Raw genomic sequence first — 18,491 nt, 5'->3', positions numbered from 1 at the left:
CAAGATGATGAAACCTCGTCCCTACTAAAAATACAATAATTAGCCAGGCATGGTGGCACATGCCTGTAATCCCAGCTACTTGGGAGGCTGAGGTGGGAGAATCACTTGAACCCAGGAGGCAGAGGTTGTGGTGAGCTGAGATCACGCCACTCCATTCCATCCTGGGAGACAGAGGGAGAGTCCATTTCAAAACAAATGACAACAAAAAGAAAACTAATGGGAGAAGATTTAAAAGATGTAACAAGTGATGTGTGTGCTAGAAGGAAAACTTGGACAAATTCAGACTATGATATCATTCCTCAGCTTTTTTGAAGTAACCCTCATAACCAGTGACAACAGAGGTTTTTTATCTGGAAAGCTGGACGCAGCATCAGCAGGATTGTGGAACTGTGGCAAGCTTCCTGGGTCCATCCTTGTCCTGGGTGGATGTCCTTTTTTGACCTTGATGATGCCAATTTCAGCTGTTCTTTATTTTAAAATACCTTTGAGTCTGTCATACTTACTATATAATAAAGGTAAACATGGAATAAAGTGCTGAGTGTATAATACTGTTCTGGAGCTACCTCACATTTTAACCTTCATTTATTTATTCCTTCAGTGTTTGGTGAGCATTTACTATGAGCCAGGCACTTTTCTAGGTGCTACTCTTTCTAAGGAAAAGGAAACAAACAAAATAGTCCTATCCATATGTATGAGATGGTGTGTTGGGACATTACTATTAAGCACTCTTAAAGGACATGATTATCGTGTTCTGGGCCATCTATAAGGTTGGTGCAAAAGTAATTGCAGTTTTTGCCATTGCTTTCAATGGCAAAAGCTGCAATTACTTTTGCAGCAACACAATAGTTTTGAAAGAGTACATCAAACAAGATTCTTAAGACAAATAACCTAAGTGAACATAGACTGGAAGTTCTCTGTTTTATGAATTCTCCAGTGGTTAACACAGTGACAGGCCAAAGCAGGTTTTGAACAAACATCCCTTCACAACACAGCACTCTGTTTCAAAAGGCAAAGGAGGTGAACAACCACACCAAGATTTCATCTACCATCCTTCTTCTTGGCACTGTCCCTGACTTCAATATTCATCTAAAAATTCATCAACTAATACCCAGGGTTTTCTCAAGGAAAAAAGGATGTCTAGAAAATCTAAAATTAGGTACAATGCCTCAAAAAGATGTTAGGGAGAACCAGGCTGGTCTCAGGTGTTTGTTTCACAAGCAAATCAAAATGGGGTGCAGGGCGCCCAGATAGATCTCTCAGCATAAACTTGCACAAATAGACTTATTTTAAAGGATCTCTAGTCCATGCAAAATAAGGATAAATTAATACATACCAGAAACAAGGCAGGATGAAATAAAAGAGCCCATCTATTCAGTACCAGACCAGAGTATTGGAATGATATTTTACACATTGGCTTTTCTGTGTAGTAATATCACAAAGACTATGTAATACTCTCAGCTGTGCAGCTTCTGCCTTGAGATTTTCTTAAGAGTTTTACTTGGTATTGGTCACTGTCACCATTTAATAGTTCTGTCTTACATTCGATTCCATACTCTAAATGATCATTTAAGAGACAGAACAGCCATTTTCCTATGAAAACTGTTGCCTCCCAGTGGGGTGGCAGGAGTTGCTGGTAGGTCATCTGAGGTGTCACTTCTAAGAAAGATGTTCGCAGCTGATGTTTTTCCAATATTCTTGTGTGTTACAGTGTCTTTCACCAGAATGGGCCTCTCTATTAAAGCGCAAGAGATCTGGAATCATAGCTGTTCCAGAATCAGGCTGTGTCTCAGCTCTCTGACATGAAGCATTCACACTATTACAGCTCTATGATCTTTGTCTTTCTTTACCCCATCTACTAAACAGTACTGCCTCATCCTGCAGTGTTAGAATGCTTTTTGCCTTCCCCTTAGTTGAGATCTGGGATATAATATTTTAGATGTTAGTCAGGACAAAGGAAAGTGCCCAAGTGCCAAGGTATCCTAAATGACTCCTATCTCATCATGTTTGGGGACACAGAATAACATGACATACAAGATCATGATGCCCAGTGACAGGGGACAACCACACCAAGAGCCAAGGTGGCAACTGACAAGCAAATTTATCCTCTCTCTCATGTCCATTCCCCACCCATAGTATATATTGTGAGTGTTTAATGATACACTAGAGGTTGGGGAGGTCCATAAAATTACAAATAGACTGGAGGAAGAGGTTTCCTGGGGTCTATATATGTCTTAGTCAAAAACCACAACTTTGAAACAAACTTAAGGCTATACAATGCTAATTTTCATGTAGTTCTAAAATTTCCCAAGATAGCATAACATGAACTGTCTCTGTCTCCTTTCAAGTTAAATTAGTTGCTCCAAAGCAACTACTTGGTGGTGTGGTGGCCCAAGGGAATGCTTTTTGAAAGATCTCCTGTTAGTTACAATTCCCTTCATGGAGTCATGCCTTAGGGACGGTCACTCATAGTGTTTAGTGTGAAAATGCTGGACAGTCGAGCAGTGAGAAGAGTATCCCCCAAAGCTATGCAACTGAAGATTTACTAATATCCAGGGACTAGAGCACTTTTCTACCTATACCTTGTTCTTGAAATATTTTTCCCCTAATTTCCTGAGTGAGTAATTTATTTACTTCTTTGATTTTCCTACCTCCTCAAATCCTGCTTGTTCAAATGATGCTTCTCTAGGGACATTGTTTAATTTCATCACCTGTGCTAACCCGTCATCACAGCATTCCAGAGCCTCTAGCTTTATCTTACTTGGATGTTTTATTTTTTCCATAGCTCTTCCACCAATTGGACAGTTTATATTATTTATTTGGTGTATTTTCACTAAAATGTAGGTTCCAGGGTGTGAGGGAAGTTTGTCTGTTGTGTTCTCTGAGGTATCTCAAATGCTTAACATAGTGTTTGGCATATAGCAAGGGCTTAATGTGTATTTCTTGAAGGAACAAACACATCTCAAATAGCAAAGATAGCGGAAGGGTAAAAGTCAAACAGTACTCTAAAAGATTTTTTAAAACACTATGAAGAATCAAATAAGCATGCATTTACTTCCCAGGGAGAAATAAGGTGAAGTAACTTGCTTGATGCACATGACTTGCTTATGAGTTCTGGGAAAGGAAACATGAGAATTTCTGTTCCCTAATAGATTTTCATTTTCCTTTCCCTTGTTAACAGTGAATTTTAATCACTGATATAAAACCAGAAACAAAAGTTAGTACATAGCCTCTATGCTTTCCCATGGTAGAGACCACAGTCCAGATTTCAGACAAATTAGAATGTTAGCTGATGTTTAGTTGCGTTACCCATGTATTCCCCTTCCCACAACCAAGAAGAATCATTAGTTACATCATTCTCCCTATGGAACACTGATTGGTTGGTGTTTCAGTTAATTCTCCAATACTCCTATTTCCTACAGCTTCACCATTTTAAAAGTGTGTGTGTGTGTGTGTGTGTGTGTCTGTGTGTGTGTGTGTCTTTGTGTGTCAAACTTAGCGACATTTTCAAACGGTAGAACTAGAGGGCCAGGTTCATCACCAGTGAAGTCTGTCAGCCTCTATTTTCAGACACTAAAGTTCTATCAAATGAAGACCCATACAGAAATTCATCTTGGGTACATCCTGAATTATTACTTTCCACATTATCTTGTTGAAAAAAATATGATGCACACAAATGCATGTATATTAGTAGGTATACCCTTATCTTAGTGCATATCTTCACTGTGCCTATCATGAAAGTCAGTGTGATATAATGGAAAGAATACTGGCTTCAGAGTTGAGTGAATTTGTGCTTGAATCTTAATGCCAATTTACATCCCTTTCACTCTCAAAAATGTTCCATGTCACACTAAATGTTATTTGTATTTAATTAATTTATAACTCTGCTATAATTATTGGCCAACAGTAGGTACTTGATAAAAGGTAGGCATTGTTTAACAAATGTAGATGTAATTCAGTTTTCTCAGCATTGACAGGAAGGTACCATTCTGACTTCTAAGAGAACTGTAATTGTTATTAAAAAAGAAAATGGAGGATTGCCTATAAATCACAAACATTTGAAAGTATCAGGTAGAGAATATTAGCTATTCCATGAAAAAAAAATGAAGGATAGAGGCATCAATGTCAAGGTCATCATGAAACCCAGATTTTATTCCTGCCTGTATATCATTGAGAAGCCTTCCGAAGTAAACCTCCGAAGGGAAATAAGATTTCCCAATTATCTAGAAGAAATATGTTTCTACCTCATGAAATTATTATTGTATGCTAAGAAAAAGAGATACTGTCTTTCTGGAGGAAACAAATACACCTGCAAATAGCAACAATAGTGGTCATCCTTCTTGCAGTGACTCCTATGTGCTAAGCCCTGGGCCTGGCATTTCACACGCCTGGTCTTCAGCCTTTCAAGTCTGCCACACAGGCAGTATTATCAGATGCATTCTACCGAAAAAGTAAATGTCTTGGAAAAGTTGTATAGCTTGTTCAAGATCATACTGCTAGTAAGTGATGAAGATACAATTTTAATCCAGGTATTTCAATGTTAAAAGGGACAGAGATCTCAGAGTTATGCCATTTTCAAGCTTCTGTTTTACTCCAAAATTAGTGTTTTCAAAGACTCAACACAACACAACGAGGAAGGGTTCTGTGAGGCTGAGAGTTTGTGGTAAAGAGGCATGCACTGCCTCTACATCTTCTGCATTTGAGGTAAGGAATGACACAAATCTAAGGGGTCATTTTAGCAAAAAATTAACAATAAGAATATAAGGAACTGTGCTCAATCAACACTGGTTCCAATTGGGAAGTGGGGATGTGAGTGGCTAAGAGTTTTGACAACAGAAACCTGCCTTTCTAATGCACACCTCATATCAGGTTTCAGGAAGAGACAGGCTGCAGCCCACCACCAGAACCTGTTGGGTCAGTAACCCATACCCTTCACACATCACCAAATCACTAATTCATACAGAAAACTATTTTTTCCTTATTTTATTTTTTGCTAGGGAAATGAGTCTCTAGTCATAGAAGTTACAAGAAACTATAAGAAAAATGCCTATCTTGAATAGCTACAGATTTAACAGATTCAGTTCAGGGCAGCTGTTCAGCAGGAAATATCACAAATCCATCCCTAACAGATTTCTGTCTGTTATCAGACTGGGCCCACTGTGAGCCAACAACCTAAAGGAAAACATACTGCAGGCCTTTACCCAGGTCTTTGGAGCCACACAAAATATAACCAATATCAAGATGTTAAAATGTAGGCCAGGCACAGTGTGGTGGCTCAAGCCTGCAATCCCAGCACTTTGGGAAGCTGAGGTGGGAGTATCGCTTAAGCCCAGGAGTTTGAGACCAGCCTGGGCAACACAGTGAGACCCCATCTCTATACAAAATAAAAAATATATATAGTAGCACACACTGTAGCACATGCCTGTAGTCCCAGCTACTCGAGAGGCTGAGATGGGAGGATTTCTTGAGGCCAGGAGGTGGAGGCTAAAGTGAGCCATAATTACACCATTGCACTCCACTCTGGGCAACAAGAGTTTTTATCTAAAAAAAAAATGCTGTTAAAATATAGCTATTAATATATGTTAAATCCTTTCTCGAATATTCTCTGGCTCCCTAGGGACTCTGGAATTGAAGAATGCCACATAGCGGCAGTAAGATTTGAAAACGGAATTGAGATAGAATCAGGGTACTGCCACTCCTTACCTACATAACTTCAGAAATTATTTAATCTCTCTGAACATTAGTAGCTTCATTTGTATAATGGAGATGCCATGAATGGCCTCTTAGGTTTCTATGAGAATTAGGTGTGTTGTGTCAGGTAATAATAGCTAATCGTTACTGAGCATTTACTATGTGCCAAACACAGGATGAATTAAGTACTGCTGGTAAACTAATGCACTCTAAGTAACTTGAAGAAATTCATATAATTAGAGAGTCACAGAAACAGGACTTAAACCAAGGGAGTCAACACCAAAGCCCATGATCTTAACCCACTCTCCTACGCTGCCAATTATGGAACTTGTATACTGAGTGAAGACTCAATAAATATGAGTCACAGCTACTTTCATTACTGTTAACATTCCTATAACATTAAATGAGGTTATATATTAAAACACTCACACTAAAGAAGGCATAAAGGCATAATACCTGGGACATTGCTGCAGAAGTTCTCCTTTAACAATGCAGGCCTCTTTCTCAAGAAGTTCAGGGCACTCCTTTCCACCTCCAATAGCAATGTGCTTCACGTTCCGGCTCCTGCTCCTAAATCCTGGCAAGAGACTCCCTGAACGGCATGTCTTGGAGCAGGGGCTCCAGGAGGACCACTCAGAGGTTTCACAGTCTTTGGGCATGATGCAGGACTGAACAGTCAATGGGAAAGAATCTTGAAGGCAAAGGCTGAAAAAAACAGAAGTAGAAAATAGGAGGCCATATATTAATGGATGCAACTAACATTATAAAGTGACTACCATGAGGAAAAAAACTCTGAAATTTGATTTAAGCGTTTAATAGGAAGATTTTTAAAAAATCTTAGAGACATCATGAAAAAATATTGAAGAGTAACATCTGAAGAATGTTTATTTCTTCTGAAACAGTGAAGCTGCTTCACTCTAGCAGAATACACATCTAAGATGGGTCCACCTTTATCAGTATTATCCGTATTATTAGAAATAATGGGGGTCCTTCTAGGCTGTTTTGTTTTTTTTTTAAGAGATGGAGTCTTGCTCTGTCGCCCAGGCTGGAGTGCTGTGATGCAACCTCTGCCTCCCAGATTCAAGCGACTCTCCTGCCTCAGCCTCCTCCCGAGTAGCTGAGACTACAGGAATACGCCACCATGCCCAGCTAATTTTTGTATTTTCAGTAGAGACAGGGTTTTACCATGTTGGACAAGCTGGTCTTGAAATCCTGACCTCAAGTGATCCACCTGCCTTGGCCTCCCAAAGTGCTGGGATTACAAGCATAAGCCATCGCGCCCAGCCCTTCTAGACTGCTTTCACCCATGGTGTTAGCCTACTATTACCACGGATTGACTGGTTTTCAGGTGTCACAACTGTGCTGCACTTCACAGACAACTTTCTCACAACAAGCTCATGAGTTTACATTTTATTATATCCACTTTGTAGATAGATAAAGAAATTTAGGCTCAGAAAGGCTAAGTAATTTGTACAGCATCAAAAAAGGTAAATATAAACTTTAGAATATTCACCTATCCATTGTGGTAAATACTGGGTAATTTTTAAAATGTGCTGTTATATTTCCTCATATTGTTAGGCTCTGAGCATTAATTTCCTGAGCAGCAAAATGTGTGTGTGATCAAGTACCAACAGTCTAATTAGGAAAAAGGTAAATAAATCAAAAGATAAGATAATGTGATAATGTGACCAACCCGACATAAAAGCATTTGTAATGATGAGGAGAAACATTGACGAGGCAGTGACGAACCCCCCCAACCCCCGTAAGGCAGAAGGGTGCTCAGAGAGGACACCTCAGCTACATTTTTAAAAGATTAACGGGAGCTTCTCAGGCACAGAGAAAACACTATTCTAAGGCAAAACGATAGTATATTCAAAGGTTTGAAATCCTACCTTTTGGGGATGGGAACCAGTGGTATACTGGAGCTAGCTCTACCTGCTCACAGGAGCCAACTGTTAAATTTTCAGGAATTTGCAAACCACTTGACCTCCTGTAAGCTTTAAATTGGGCAAAGTCAGAGTATTTACAATACAGAAATTGGCAAATGCTACAAATCAAGCCTCCTCTCCCAAACTCCTGAGAACTGATTGTTAAACATTTGTAAGCACACCACTGGGGAAACGTAGGAGCCTATTTGTTCTCCTGAAGCATAAAGTGCGAGGGGGAACGTAGATAGATACAAGGTATGAGGGTTCTTCGAAAGCTGCTCTGGAAGGGCTTCCTGTCACAGGCTAAGAAATTTGTTTAAATAGGCTTTAAATGATTTCAAGTGGAGGGAAATCAGATTCATATTGGGAGATAATATTTCAAATATTAATTGGCATTCTGTTCCTTTTGTCCCTTGTTATAAGTTCCTCTATTCAGTCAAAGGCAACCAATACTTTGGGAGAAAAAGGATAATATTCTAAGAATGTAAACTAAAGAAAGGGTCAATGTTCAAATACTGACAGAGAGATTTTGGTAATGGTTCCTCTGAATGTGGTTTTAAAAAGGTGGGGGGAGCAGGTGTAGTGGCTTACGCCCATAATCCCAACACTTTGGGAGGCCAAGGCAGGCAGATCACCTGAGGTCAGGAGTTCGAGACCAGCCTGGCCAACATGATGAAACCTTGTCTCTACTAAAAATACAAAAATTAGCAAGGCATGGTGGTGGTGTGTGCCTGTAGTCCTAGCTACTTGGGAGGCTGAGGCAGGAGAATTGCTTGAACCTGGGAGGAGGGGGCTACAGTGAGCCGAGATTGCACCACTGCACCCCAGCCTGGGTGATGGGCAAAGTCTCAAAAAAACAAAAAAAGGAAGAAGTCTTAAATTGTTTCATTTCTAACTTGGGAAAACACATAAATGGGGGAGCGATCACTTATAGAAGACAGAGTAAAACATGCTAATATTTGGCCATATTGATAGTAAATTTCCATATTTATACTCCCCATTAAGCCATTGAGAGTTAATGTGTTCATAGAGGAAAAGCTAAATCTTCCTCTGGTCCAATATTTTATTTTATTTATTTTTATTTTATTTATTTTTTGAGACAAGATCTCACTCTGATACTCAGGCTGGGTGTAATAGTGGAATCAGGGCTCATTGCAGCCTCAACCTCCCCAGGCCCAGGTGATCCTCCCACCTCAGTCTGCTGAGTAGCTGGGACTACAGATGCACAACACCACAACTGTCTAATTTTTGTATATTTTGTAGAGACGGGGTTTTGTCATGTTGCCCAGGCTGGTCTTGAGCTCCTGGGTTCAACAATCCACCTGACTTGGTCTCCCAAAGTGCCAGGATTGGCCCAGGATCAAGCCCAGCCTCAATATTTCATTTTTTAAAAATCTATTTAGATAATATTAGTCCTTTCAAAATGAAAAGTGCAGTGTCTCATTGTTACTGTTCAATTCAATGTGACAATTTTGGGGCCTGGGATCAAAATCCATAGAAAGAAACTTTCCTGAAAATGTCTCATCTCATACAGAAAGTAATGTCACTGTTGCCAAGTAAAGCAGAGGCTGGGGCAGGGGACCACCTCTTTCATTGTGCGATACAACAGAAAGCTGTAAGTCAACAAGAAGTTTCCATGTTTTGACTTTTCAGAAATTGTTATAGGCTGAGTTTCATTGCTCTGAAATTAATATGTTGAAGTCATAACCCCTGGGACCTCAGATTGCAAACTTACTTATAGAGTGATCAAAGAGGTGATTAAAATAAAGCATAGGGTAGGCCTTAATCCACCATGACTGGTGTCCTTATAAGAGATTAGCACACAGGCACATACACAGGAAAGACCTTGTGAAGACACAGCGGGAGGGCAGCCATCTACAAGCCAAGGAGAGAGCCTTCAGAAAAAAGCAATGCTGCCCCCACCTTGATCTTGGACTTACGGCCTCCAGAAAGTGAGTGAGTGAATGAGTGAATGAATGAATGAATGAATGAATAAAATAAAATAAAATAAAAATCTGTTGTTTGACCCAGCAAGTTTGTGGAACTTCTTACGACAGCCCGAGCAAACTAATGCAGAAATGTGAAAGAGTTTTATAACTTGTGTATGTTTTTAGAAAATGAGTTTCAATTTCCAAGATTGATTTCATTTTTCCCTTCATAAAGAAAGCCCCATGCTATTTCATTCTCTGTATACAGCTAAAGTAGTGGTTCATTTCTTCCCACTTACCAGCTTTCATTCTCTATTGCTCATCCTTCCCACATTGACTTTTCCTCCTGGACCAGCAGAACAGATAACAAGTCTCCAACAGTAAGAGCATGTGCAGGCAGTTATAGGAATTAATTAAGGCTTTTATATTTTTGAAAAGGGCTCCTAATTCTTGTTTTCTTTCCAAGAAATAACATATGTCCTATTGATTACATATTAACATATTTTTAATGTTATTTTCACTATCCCACTCCTTGATTAAAACAATAATAATAAAAGGTAACATGTTGAGCTCTGGTCTAATTTGATCAGTAAGATTCCCTTTTCTGGAACAGTAAAAGGAATATTAGATGGTGAATGAGAAGTATCTGGGTCCTGCACTTTGCATCACGATATATTATTATGACCTTAATCTCTTGGCTGCTAAGTTTCATTATCAGCAGAGAGAGAAACAATAATAAAATGCGATTTACTCACCCCTTAGATTTGTAGTAACCTTTAGTGTAATTGGAATGACCTTACAAACTAAAATCCACAACAAAAATTTTTCTCCACAGACAGAAATGAAAATTGATCCTTTCATAGAAAATGATGTATCTTCTTAATGAAACAGACCTATTCTGTTGATTTGCCTTTTTAGAAAAGATGCCATGATAATTTGACCCCTGTCACATGTATAGAACATGCTGTCTTTTGTAAATTACTCCTCAAATATTTAAATATAAAGAAAACATTTGAAACAAATATTACACTAGTAATTCTTACTTCCCCTGGAAATGTAAGAATATCTCCTTATTTACAAATATGGGCAGAAGCTCTTATAAAATAAAAATCAGCGGTAAAATACCTCCAATTCATTAGCATTCCATTTACCATTACTTTTATATCATACATCACACATACAGAAAAATAGAGTCATAACAAATACTTCCATACCTTTCTAGCAAAACTAACTTTTGGTTCAAATTTCCTTAAATAATAAAAAAATTACAAATACTGGTGAAATCCCTAGTGTTCTTTGCAATTCTAGTTTTATTTCTGTCTTCTCAGACATAGCTACTATCCTTAAATTGATTGTATTATTTCAGATATAAAAATGTAATAATTAATAAGTATAAATGTTTTATACTTTCATGTGTATAGACCTGTATTTACAGATCGCATGTAGTATTGCTATATATATTTTTTAAATTTTTATTTTTTTAATTTTTTTATTTTCATAAGTCATTGGAGAACAGTGGTGTTTGGTGACATGAGTAAGTTCATTTTTCTTTTTACTTTTTTTAATTTTTTTTGAGACTGAGTCTAACTCTGTCACCCAGGCTGGAGTGCAACGGCACAATCTTGGCTCACTGTAAACTCTGCCTCCCGGGTTTAAGGAATTCTCGTGTCTCAGCCTCCCAAGTAGCTGGGACTACAGGTGCACCACCACACCCAGCTAATTTTTTGTATTTTTATTAGAGCTGGGTTTCACCCTGTTGACCAGGCTGGTCTCAAATTCCTGACCTCAGGTGATCTGCCCTCTTTGGACTCCTAAAGTTCTTTAGTGGTGATGTGTGAGATTTCGGTTCACCCATCACCCAAGCAGTCTACACTGCACCCAATTTGTAGTTTTTATCCCTGACTCTCTTCCCACCCTTTCCCACTGAGTCCCCAAAATCCTTTGTGTCATTCTTATGCCTTTGCATCCTCATAGCTTAGCTCCCACTTATGAGTGAGGACATATGATGTTTGGTTTCCCATTCCTGAGTTACTTGACTTACAGTAATAGTCTCCAATCTCATCCAGGTCACTGTGAATGCCACTAATTCATTCCTTTTTATGGCTGAGTTGTATTTCATCATATACACAAACACACATACACATATATATACATATACACACTAGTATATATACATATACATATACATATACACACACATATATATGTATATATACATATACACACACACACACACACACACACACACATATACACACCAGTTTCTTTATCCACTCATTGATAGATGGGCATTTGGGTTGGTTCTACATTTTGCAATTGCAAATTGTGCTGCTGTAAATATGCATATGCAAGTATATTTTTCGTATAATGACTTATTTTCCTCTGGGTAGTAGGATTGCTGGATCAAATGGTAGTTCTACTTTTAGCTCTTTAAGGAATCTCCACACTGTTTTTCATAGTGGTTACACTAGTTTATATTTTCCACCAACAGGGCGGAAGTGTTCCTTGTTCACTGCATCCACAACAACTAATATTTTTTGATTTTTTTATTACAGCCATTCTTGCAGGAGTAAAGTGATATCCCATTGTGGTTTTGATTTACATAATGCTGATCATTAGTGATGGTCAACATTTTTTCAAATGTTTGTTGGCCATTTGTATATGTTCTTTTGAGAATTGTCTATTTATGTCCTTAGCCTACTTTTTGATGGGATTGTATTTTCTTGTTGGTTTGAGTTCATTGTAGAATCTGGATATTAGTACTTTGTCACATGTATAGATTGTGAAGATTTTTTTCCTACTCTGTGGGTTGTCTGTTTATTTTGCTGATGGTTCCTATTGCCGTGCAAAAGCTCTTTGGTTTAAGTCCCAGCTATTTATTTTTTTTTTAATTGCATTTGCTTTTGGGTTCTTGGTCATGAAACCCTTGCCTAGTCAATGTCTAGAAGGGTTTTTCCAATGTTATCTTCCAGAATTTTTAAAGTTTCATGCCTTAGATTTAAGTCTTTAATCCATCTTAAGTTGATTTTTGTATAAGGTGAGAGATGAGGATCCAGTTTCATTCTCCTATGTGTGGCTAGCCAATTATCTCAGCACCATTTGTTTAAAAGAGTGCCCTTTCCTCGTTTTATGTTTTTGTTTGCTTTGTTGAAGATAAGTTGGCTGTAAGTATTTGGGTTTATTTCTGGGTTCTCTATTCTGTTCCATTGGTCTATGTGCCTTTTTTTAAATTTAATTTTATTTATTTTTTTATTTTTTTGAGACAGAGTCTTGCTCTGTCACCCAGGCTGGAGTGCAGTGGCGTGATCTCAGCTTACTGCAACCTCCGCCTCCCAGGTTCAAGCAATTCTCCTGCCTCAGCCTCCCAAGTAGCTAGGACTACAGGCACACACCACCATGCCTGGCTACTTTTTTGTATCTTAGTAGAGACAGGGTTTCACTGTGTTGCCCAGGCTGGTCTCGAACTCCTGAACTCAGGCAATCCACCTGCCTCAGCCTCCCAAAGTGCTAGGACTACAGGCGTGAGCCACCGTGCCTGGCCTGTGTACCTATTTTATACCAGTACCATGCTGTTTTGGTGACTATGGCCTTATAATATAGTTTGAAATCAGGTAATGTGATGACTCCAGATTTGTTCTTTTTGCTTAGTCTTGCTTTGGCTATGCAGGCTCTTTTTTGGTTCCATATGAATTTTAGAATTGTTTTTTCTAATTTGGTGAAGAATAATGGTAGTATATTTTATAGGAATTGCACTGAATTTGTAGATTGCTTTTGGCAGTACGGTCATTTTCACGATACAGATTCTACCCATCCATAAGCATGGGATGTATTTCCATTTGTTTGTGTCATCTATGATTTCTTCCAGCAGTGTTTTGCAGTTTACCTTGTAGAGGTCTTTCACTTCCTTGGTTAGTTTTGTTTTGTTTTGTTTTTGCAGCTACTGTAAAAGGAGTTCAGTTCTTGATTTGATTCTCAGCTTGGTTGCTGTTGGTATATAGAAGAGCTACTGATATATGTATATTAATTTTGTATCCAGAAACTTTGCTGAATTCTTTTATCAGTTCTGGGAGCTTTCTGCAGGAGGCTTTAGGTAAACGATCATGTCATCGGCAAACAGCGACAGGCTGGCTTCCTCTTTTCCGATTTGTATGCCTTTAGTTCTTCCATCTGATTGTTCTGGCTAGGACTTCCAGTACTATGTGAAGAGGAGTGGTGAGAGTCTAATTAATAAGTATAAATGTTTTATGCTTTAACTAAGATGTATATACCTGTATTTACAGATGGCACATACTATTGCCATTTTTTTTAAATTTTTACTTAAATATTTTTGTTATACATATTGCTCTGGGAAAGATCTTCCTCATGTAGTATTGTGATTTCTAGATCTATCCATGTTGACCATGCAGATAGAATTCATTCATTTTCATTATTGAGTAATATCCCAGTATATGAATACATGGCAATTTATGTATTCATTTCCCAATTAGTGGGACCTCTGGTTGTGCTCAATTTCTTGCAAATCCACAGGATGATGTATTGAACCTCCTTGTACATATCTCTATGTGTTACACATGTAAAAGAGATTTCCCCTAGTAGTATTGCCTAGAGTTATGTCATAAATCCAATTTATATAAGCAGATACATAAAGTATTGTCAAATTTTTTCTTTTCAACATGCTCCCAATTCTTGGTATCATCAGGCTAATTTTTGTTGTGAAAATTCATTTGTTTTCCAGATTACCATGAGCTTTATGTTCCTCTCACATCATTAATGACTCTTCATACTTCCTGTTCTGCAAATTGGTCCATATTGTTTGACCACTGTGGTAGAGTGAACAATGGCCCTCCAAAAATGTCCACACCTAATAATTGGAATCAATGAATTTGCCACCATATATGGCAAAGTAAACTTTGCAGAGGTGATTAAGTTAAGAATATTGTGAAGGGGAAATGATTCTCCAGTACCCAGTGGACCCAATGCATCACAGCATCTTTATAAGAGGGAGGCAGAAAAGTCAAAGTCAGAGAAGGAGACAGAAGCAGGAGTTGGAGGGATACGAGTTAGGAACCAAGGGGTGTGGGCAGATAGAAAATGGTTTTGCCCCTATAGCTACAAGATTTTTTTTTTTTTCTTTTAACTTTTAGACTTTTTTGGTGGCGGGGTTGATGGGGTCTTGCTCTGTTGCCCAGCCTGGGGTGCAATGGCACGATCTTGGCTCATTGCAACTTCTGCCTCCCGGGTTCAAGTGATTCTCCTGCCTCAGCCTCCCAAACAGCTGGGATTACAGGCGTGCACCATCATGCCCAGCTAATTTTTGTATTTTCAGTAGAGAAGGGGTTTGCCAGGCTGGTCTTGAACTCCTGACCTCAGGTGATCCACTCACCTTGGCCTCCCAAAGTGCTGGGATTACAGGCATAAGCCACCGCACCCAGCCAATTTTTAGACTTCTAACATGTATTTTTTTCCTACTGAGTTTAAGTACACACACACGCACACACACACACGCACACAGACTTATATATAGATAGATGTTGACAATAGACATATAGAAATATATGCATAGATTCTGAACAGTAGTCTGTTGGTGGTTTTATATAATACAAATATATTTTCCTATAATTTGATTTTTAATTTTGTTATGGATTTTGTAATACACAGTTTTTAAATTTCTTGATTTATCCTTCCCCTCACAGTTTGTGTTTCTTATGCCACACTTGAGATTTTTTCCTCAATCCCAATGCTATAAATCTATGCTCTCATATTTTTTCTTTTTTTTTTTTCTTTTATTATTATTATTATCATTATTATACTTTAGGTTTTATGGTACATGTGCGCAATGTGCAGGTAAGTTACATATGTATACATGTGCCATGCTGGTGCGCTGCACCCACCAACTTGTCATCTAGCATTAGGTATATCTCCCAATGCTACCCCTCCCACCTCCCCCCACCCCACAACAGTCCCCGAAGTGTGATGTTCCCCTTCCTGTGTCCATGTGTTCTCATTGTTCAATTCCCACCTATGAGTGAGAATATGCGGTGTTTGGTTTTCTGTTCTTGCGATAGTTTACTGAGAATGATGATTTCCAATTTCATCCATGTCCCTACAAAGGACGTGAACTCATCATTTTTTATGGCTGCATAGTGTTCCATGGTGTATATGTGCCACATTTTCTTAATCCAGTCTATCATTGTTGGACATTTGGGTTGGTTCCAAGTCTTTGCTATTGTGAATAATGCCGCAATAAACATACGTGTGCATGTGTCTTTATAGCAGCATGATTTATAGTCCTTTGGGTATATACCCAGTAATGGGATGGCTGGGTCGAATGGAATTTCTAGTTCTAGATCCCTGAGGAATCGCCACACTGACTTCCACAAGGGTTGAACTAGTTTACAGTCCCACCAACAGTGTAAAAGTGTTCCTATTTCTCCACATCCTCTCCAGTACCTGTTGTTTCCTGACTTTTTAATGATTGCCATTCTAACTGGTGTGAGATGGTATCTCATTGTGGTTTTGATTTGCATTTCTCTGATGGCCAGTGATGGTGAGCATTTTTTCATGTGTTTTTTGGCTGCATAAATGTCTTCTTTTGAGAAGTGTCTGTTCATGTCCTTCGCCCACTTTTTGATGGGGTTGTTTGTTTTTTTCTTGTAAATTTGTTGGAGTTCATTGTAGATTCTGGATATTAGCCCTTTGTCAGATGAGTAGGTTGCGAAAATGTTCTCCCATTTTGTAGGTTGCCTGTTCACTCTGATGGTAGTTTCCTTTGCTGTGCAGAAGCTCTTTAGTTTAATTAGATCCCATTTGTCAATTTTGGCTTTTGTTGCCATTGCTTTTGGTGTTTTAGACATGAAGTCCTTGCCCATGCCTATGTCCTGAATGGTAATGCCTAGGTTTTCTTCTAGGGTTTTTATGGTTTTAGGTCTAACATTTAAGTCTTTAACCCATCTTGAATTGATTTTTGTATAAGGTGTAAGGAAGGGATCCAGTTTCAGCTTTCTACATACGGCTAGCCAGTTTTCCCAGCACCATTTATTAAATAGGGAATCCTTTCCCCATTTCTTGTTTTTGTCAGGTTTGTCAAAGATCAGATACTTGTAGATATGTGGCATTATTTCTGACGGCTCTGTTCTGTTCCATTGATCTATATCTCTGTTTTGGTACCAGTACCATGCTGTTTTGGTTACTGTAGCCTTGTAGTATAGTTTGAAGTCAGGTAGTGTGATGCCTCCAGCTTTGTTCTTTTGGCTTAGGATTGACTTGGCGATGCGGGCTCTTTTTTGGTTCCATATGAACTTTAAAGTAGTTTTTTCCAATTCTGTGAAGAAAGTCATTGGTAGCTTGATGGGGATGGCATTGAATCTGTAAATTACCTTGGGAAGGATGGCCATTTTCATGATATTGATTCTTCCTACCCATGAGCATGGAATGTTCTTCCATTTGTTTGTATCCTCTTTTATTTCCTTGAGCAGTGGTTTGTAGTTCTCCTTGAAGAGGTCTTTCACATCCCTTGTAAGTTGGATTCCTAGGTATTTTATTCTCTTTGAAGCAATTGTGAATGGGAGTTCACTCATGATTTGGCTCTCTGTTTGTCTGTTATTGATGTATAAGAATGCTTGTGATTTTGGCACATTGATTTTGTATCCTGAGACTTTGCTGAAGTTGCTTATCAGCTTAAGGAGATTTTGGGCTGAGACAATGGGGTTTTCTAGATATACTATCATGTCATCTGCAAACAGGGACAATTTGACTTCCTCTTTTCCTAATTGAATACCCTTGATTTCCTTCTCCTGCCTAATTGCCCTGGCCAGAACTTCCAACACTATGTTGAATAGAAGTGGCGAGAGAGGGCATCCCTGTCTTGTGCCAGTTTTCAAAGGGAATGCTTCCAGTTTTTGCCCATTCAGTATGATATTGGCTGTGGGTTTGTCATAAATAGCTCTTATTATTTTGAGATATGTCCCATCAATTCCTAATTTATTGAGAGTTTTTAGCATGAAGGGTTGTTGAATTTTGTCAAAGGCCTTTTCTGCATCTATTGAGATAATCATGTGGTTTTTGTCTTTGGTTCTGTTTATATGCTGGATTACATTTATTGATTTGCGTATATTGAACCAGCCTTGCATCCCAGGGATGAAGCCCACTTGATCATGGTGGATAAGCTTTTTGATGTGCTGCTGGATTCTGTTTGCCAGTATTTTATTGAGAATTTTTGCATCAATGTTCATCAAGGATATTGGTCTAAAATTCTCTTTTTTTGTTGTGTCTCTGCCAGGCTTTGGTATCAGGATGATGCTGGCCTCATAAAATGAGTTAGGGAGGATTCCCTCTTTTTCTATTGATTGGAATAGTTTCAGAAGGAATGGTACCAGCTCCTCCTTGTACCTCTGGTAGAATTCAGCTGTGAACCCATCTGGTCCTGGACTTTTTTTGGTTGGTAAGCTATTGATTATTGCCACAATTTCAGCTCCTGTTATTGGTCTATTCAGAGATTCAACTTCTTCCTGGTTTAGTCTTGGGAGGGTGTATGTGTTGAGGAATTTATCCATTTCTTCTAGATTTTCCAGTTTATTTGCATAGAGGTGTTTGTAATATTCTCTGATGGTAGTTTGTATTTCTGTGGGATCGGTGGTGATATCCCCTTTATCATTTTTTATTGCATCTATTTGATTCTTCTCTCTTTTTTTCTTTATTAATCTTGCTAGCGGTCTATCAATTTTGTTGATCCTTTCAAAAAACCAGCTCCTGGATTCATTTATTTTTTGAAGGGTTTTTTGTGTCTCTATTTCCTTCAGTTCTGCTCTGATCTTAGTTATTTCTTGCCTTCTGCTAGCTTTTGAATGTGTTTGCTCTTGCTTTTCTAGTTCTTTTAATTGTGATGTTAGGGTGTCAATTTTGGATCTTTCCTGCTTTCTCTTGTGGGCATTTAGTGCTATAAATTTCC

General features: G+C 38.5%; 1 protein-coding gene across 1 annotated transcript in view; it reads right to left on the bottom strand.

The window, feature by feature from the left end:
• The window catches only part of THSD7B (thrombospondin type 1 domain containing 7B), a 908,978-nt gene that overhangs the window by 566,574 nt on the left and 323,913 nt on the right, over positions 1-18,491 (bottom strand). The window contains exon 4 of the mRNA XM_024243556.3: positions 6,145-6,393. Coding sequence (XP_024099324.3) covers positions 6,145-6,393 — 249 coding nt within the window. The remainder of the gene's footprint in view (positions 1-6,144; positions 6,394-18,491) is intronic.

Source organism: Pongo abelii, chromosome 11 (assembly GCF_028885655.2).
Source record: "Pongo abelii isolate AG06213 chromosome 11, NHGRI_mPonAbe1-v2.0_pri, whole genome shotgun sequence".
Classification (NCBI taxonomy): Eukaryota; Metazoa; Chordata; class Mammalia; order Primates; family Hominidae; genus Pongo; species Pongo abelii.
This window is presented reverse-complemented; position numbering and strand designations above follow the sequence as displayed.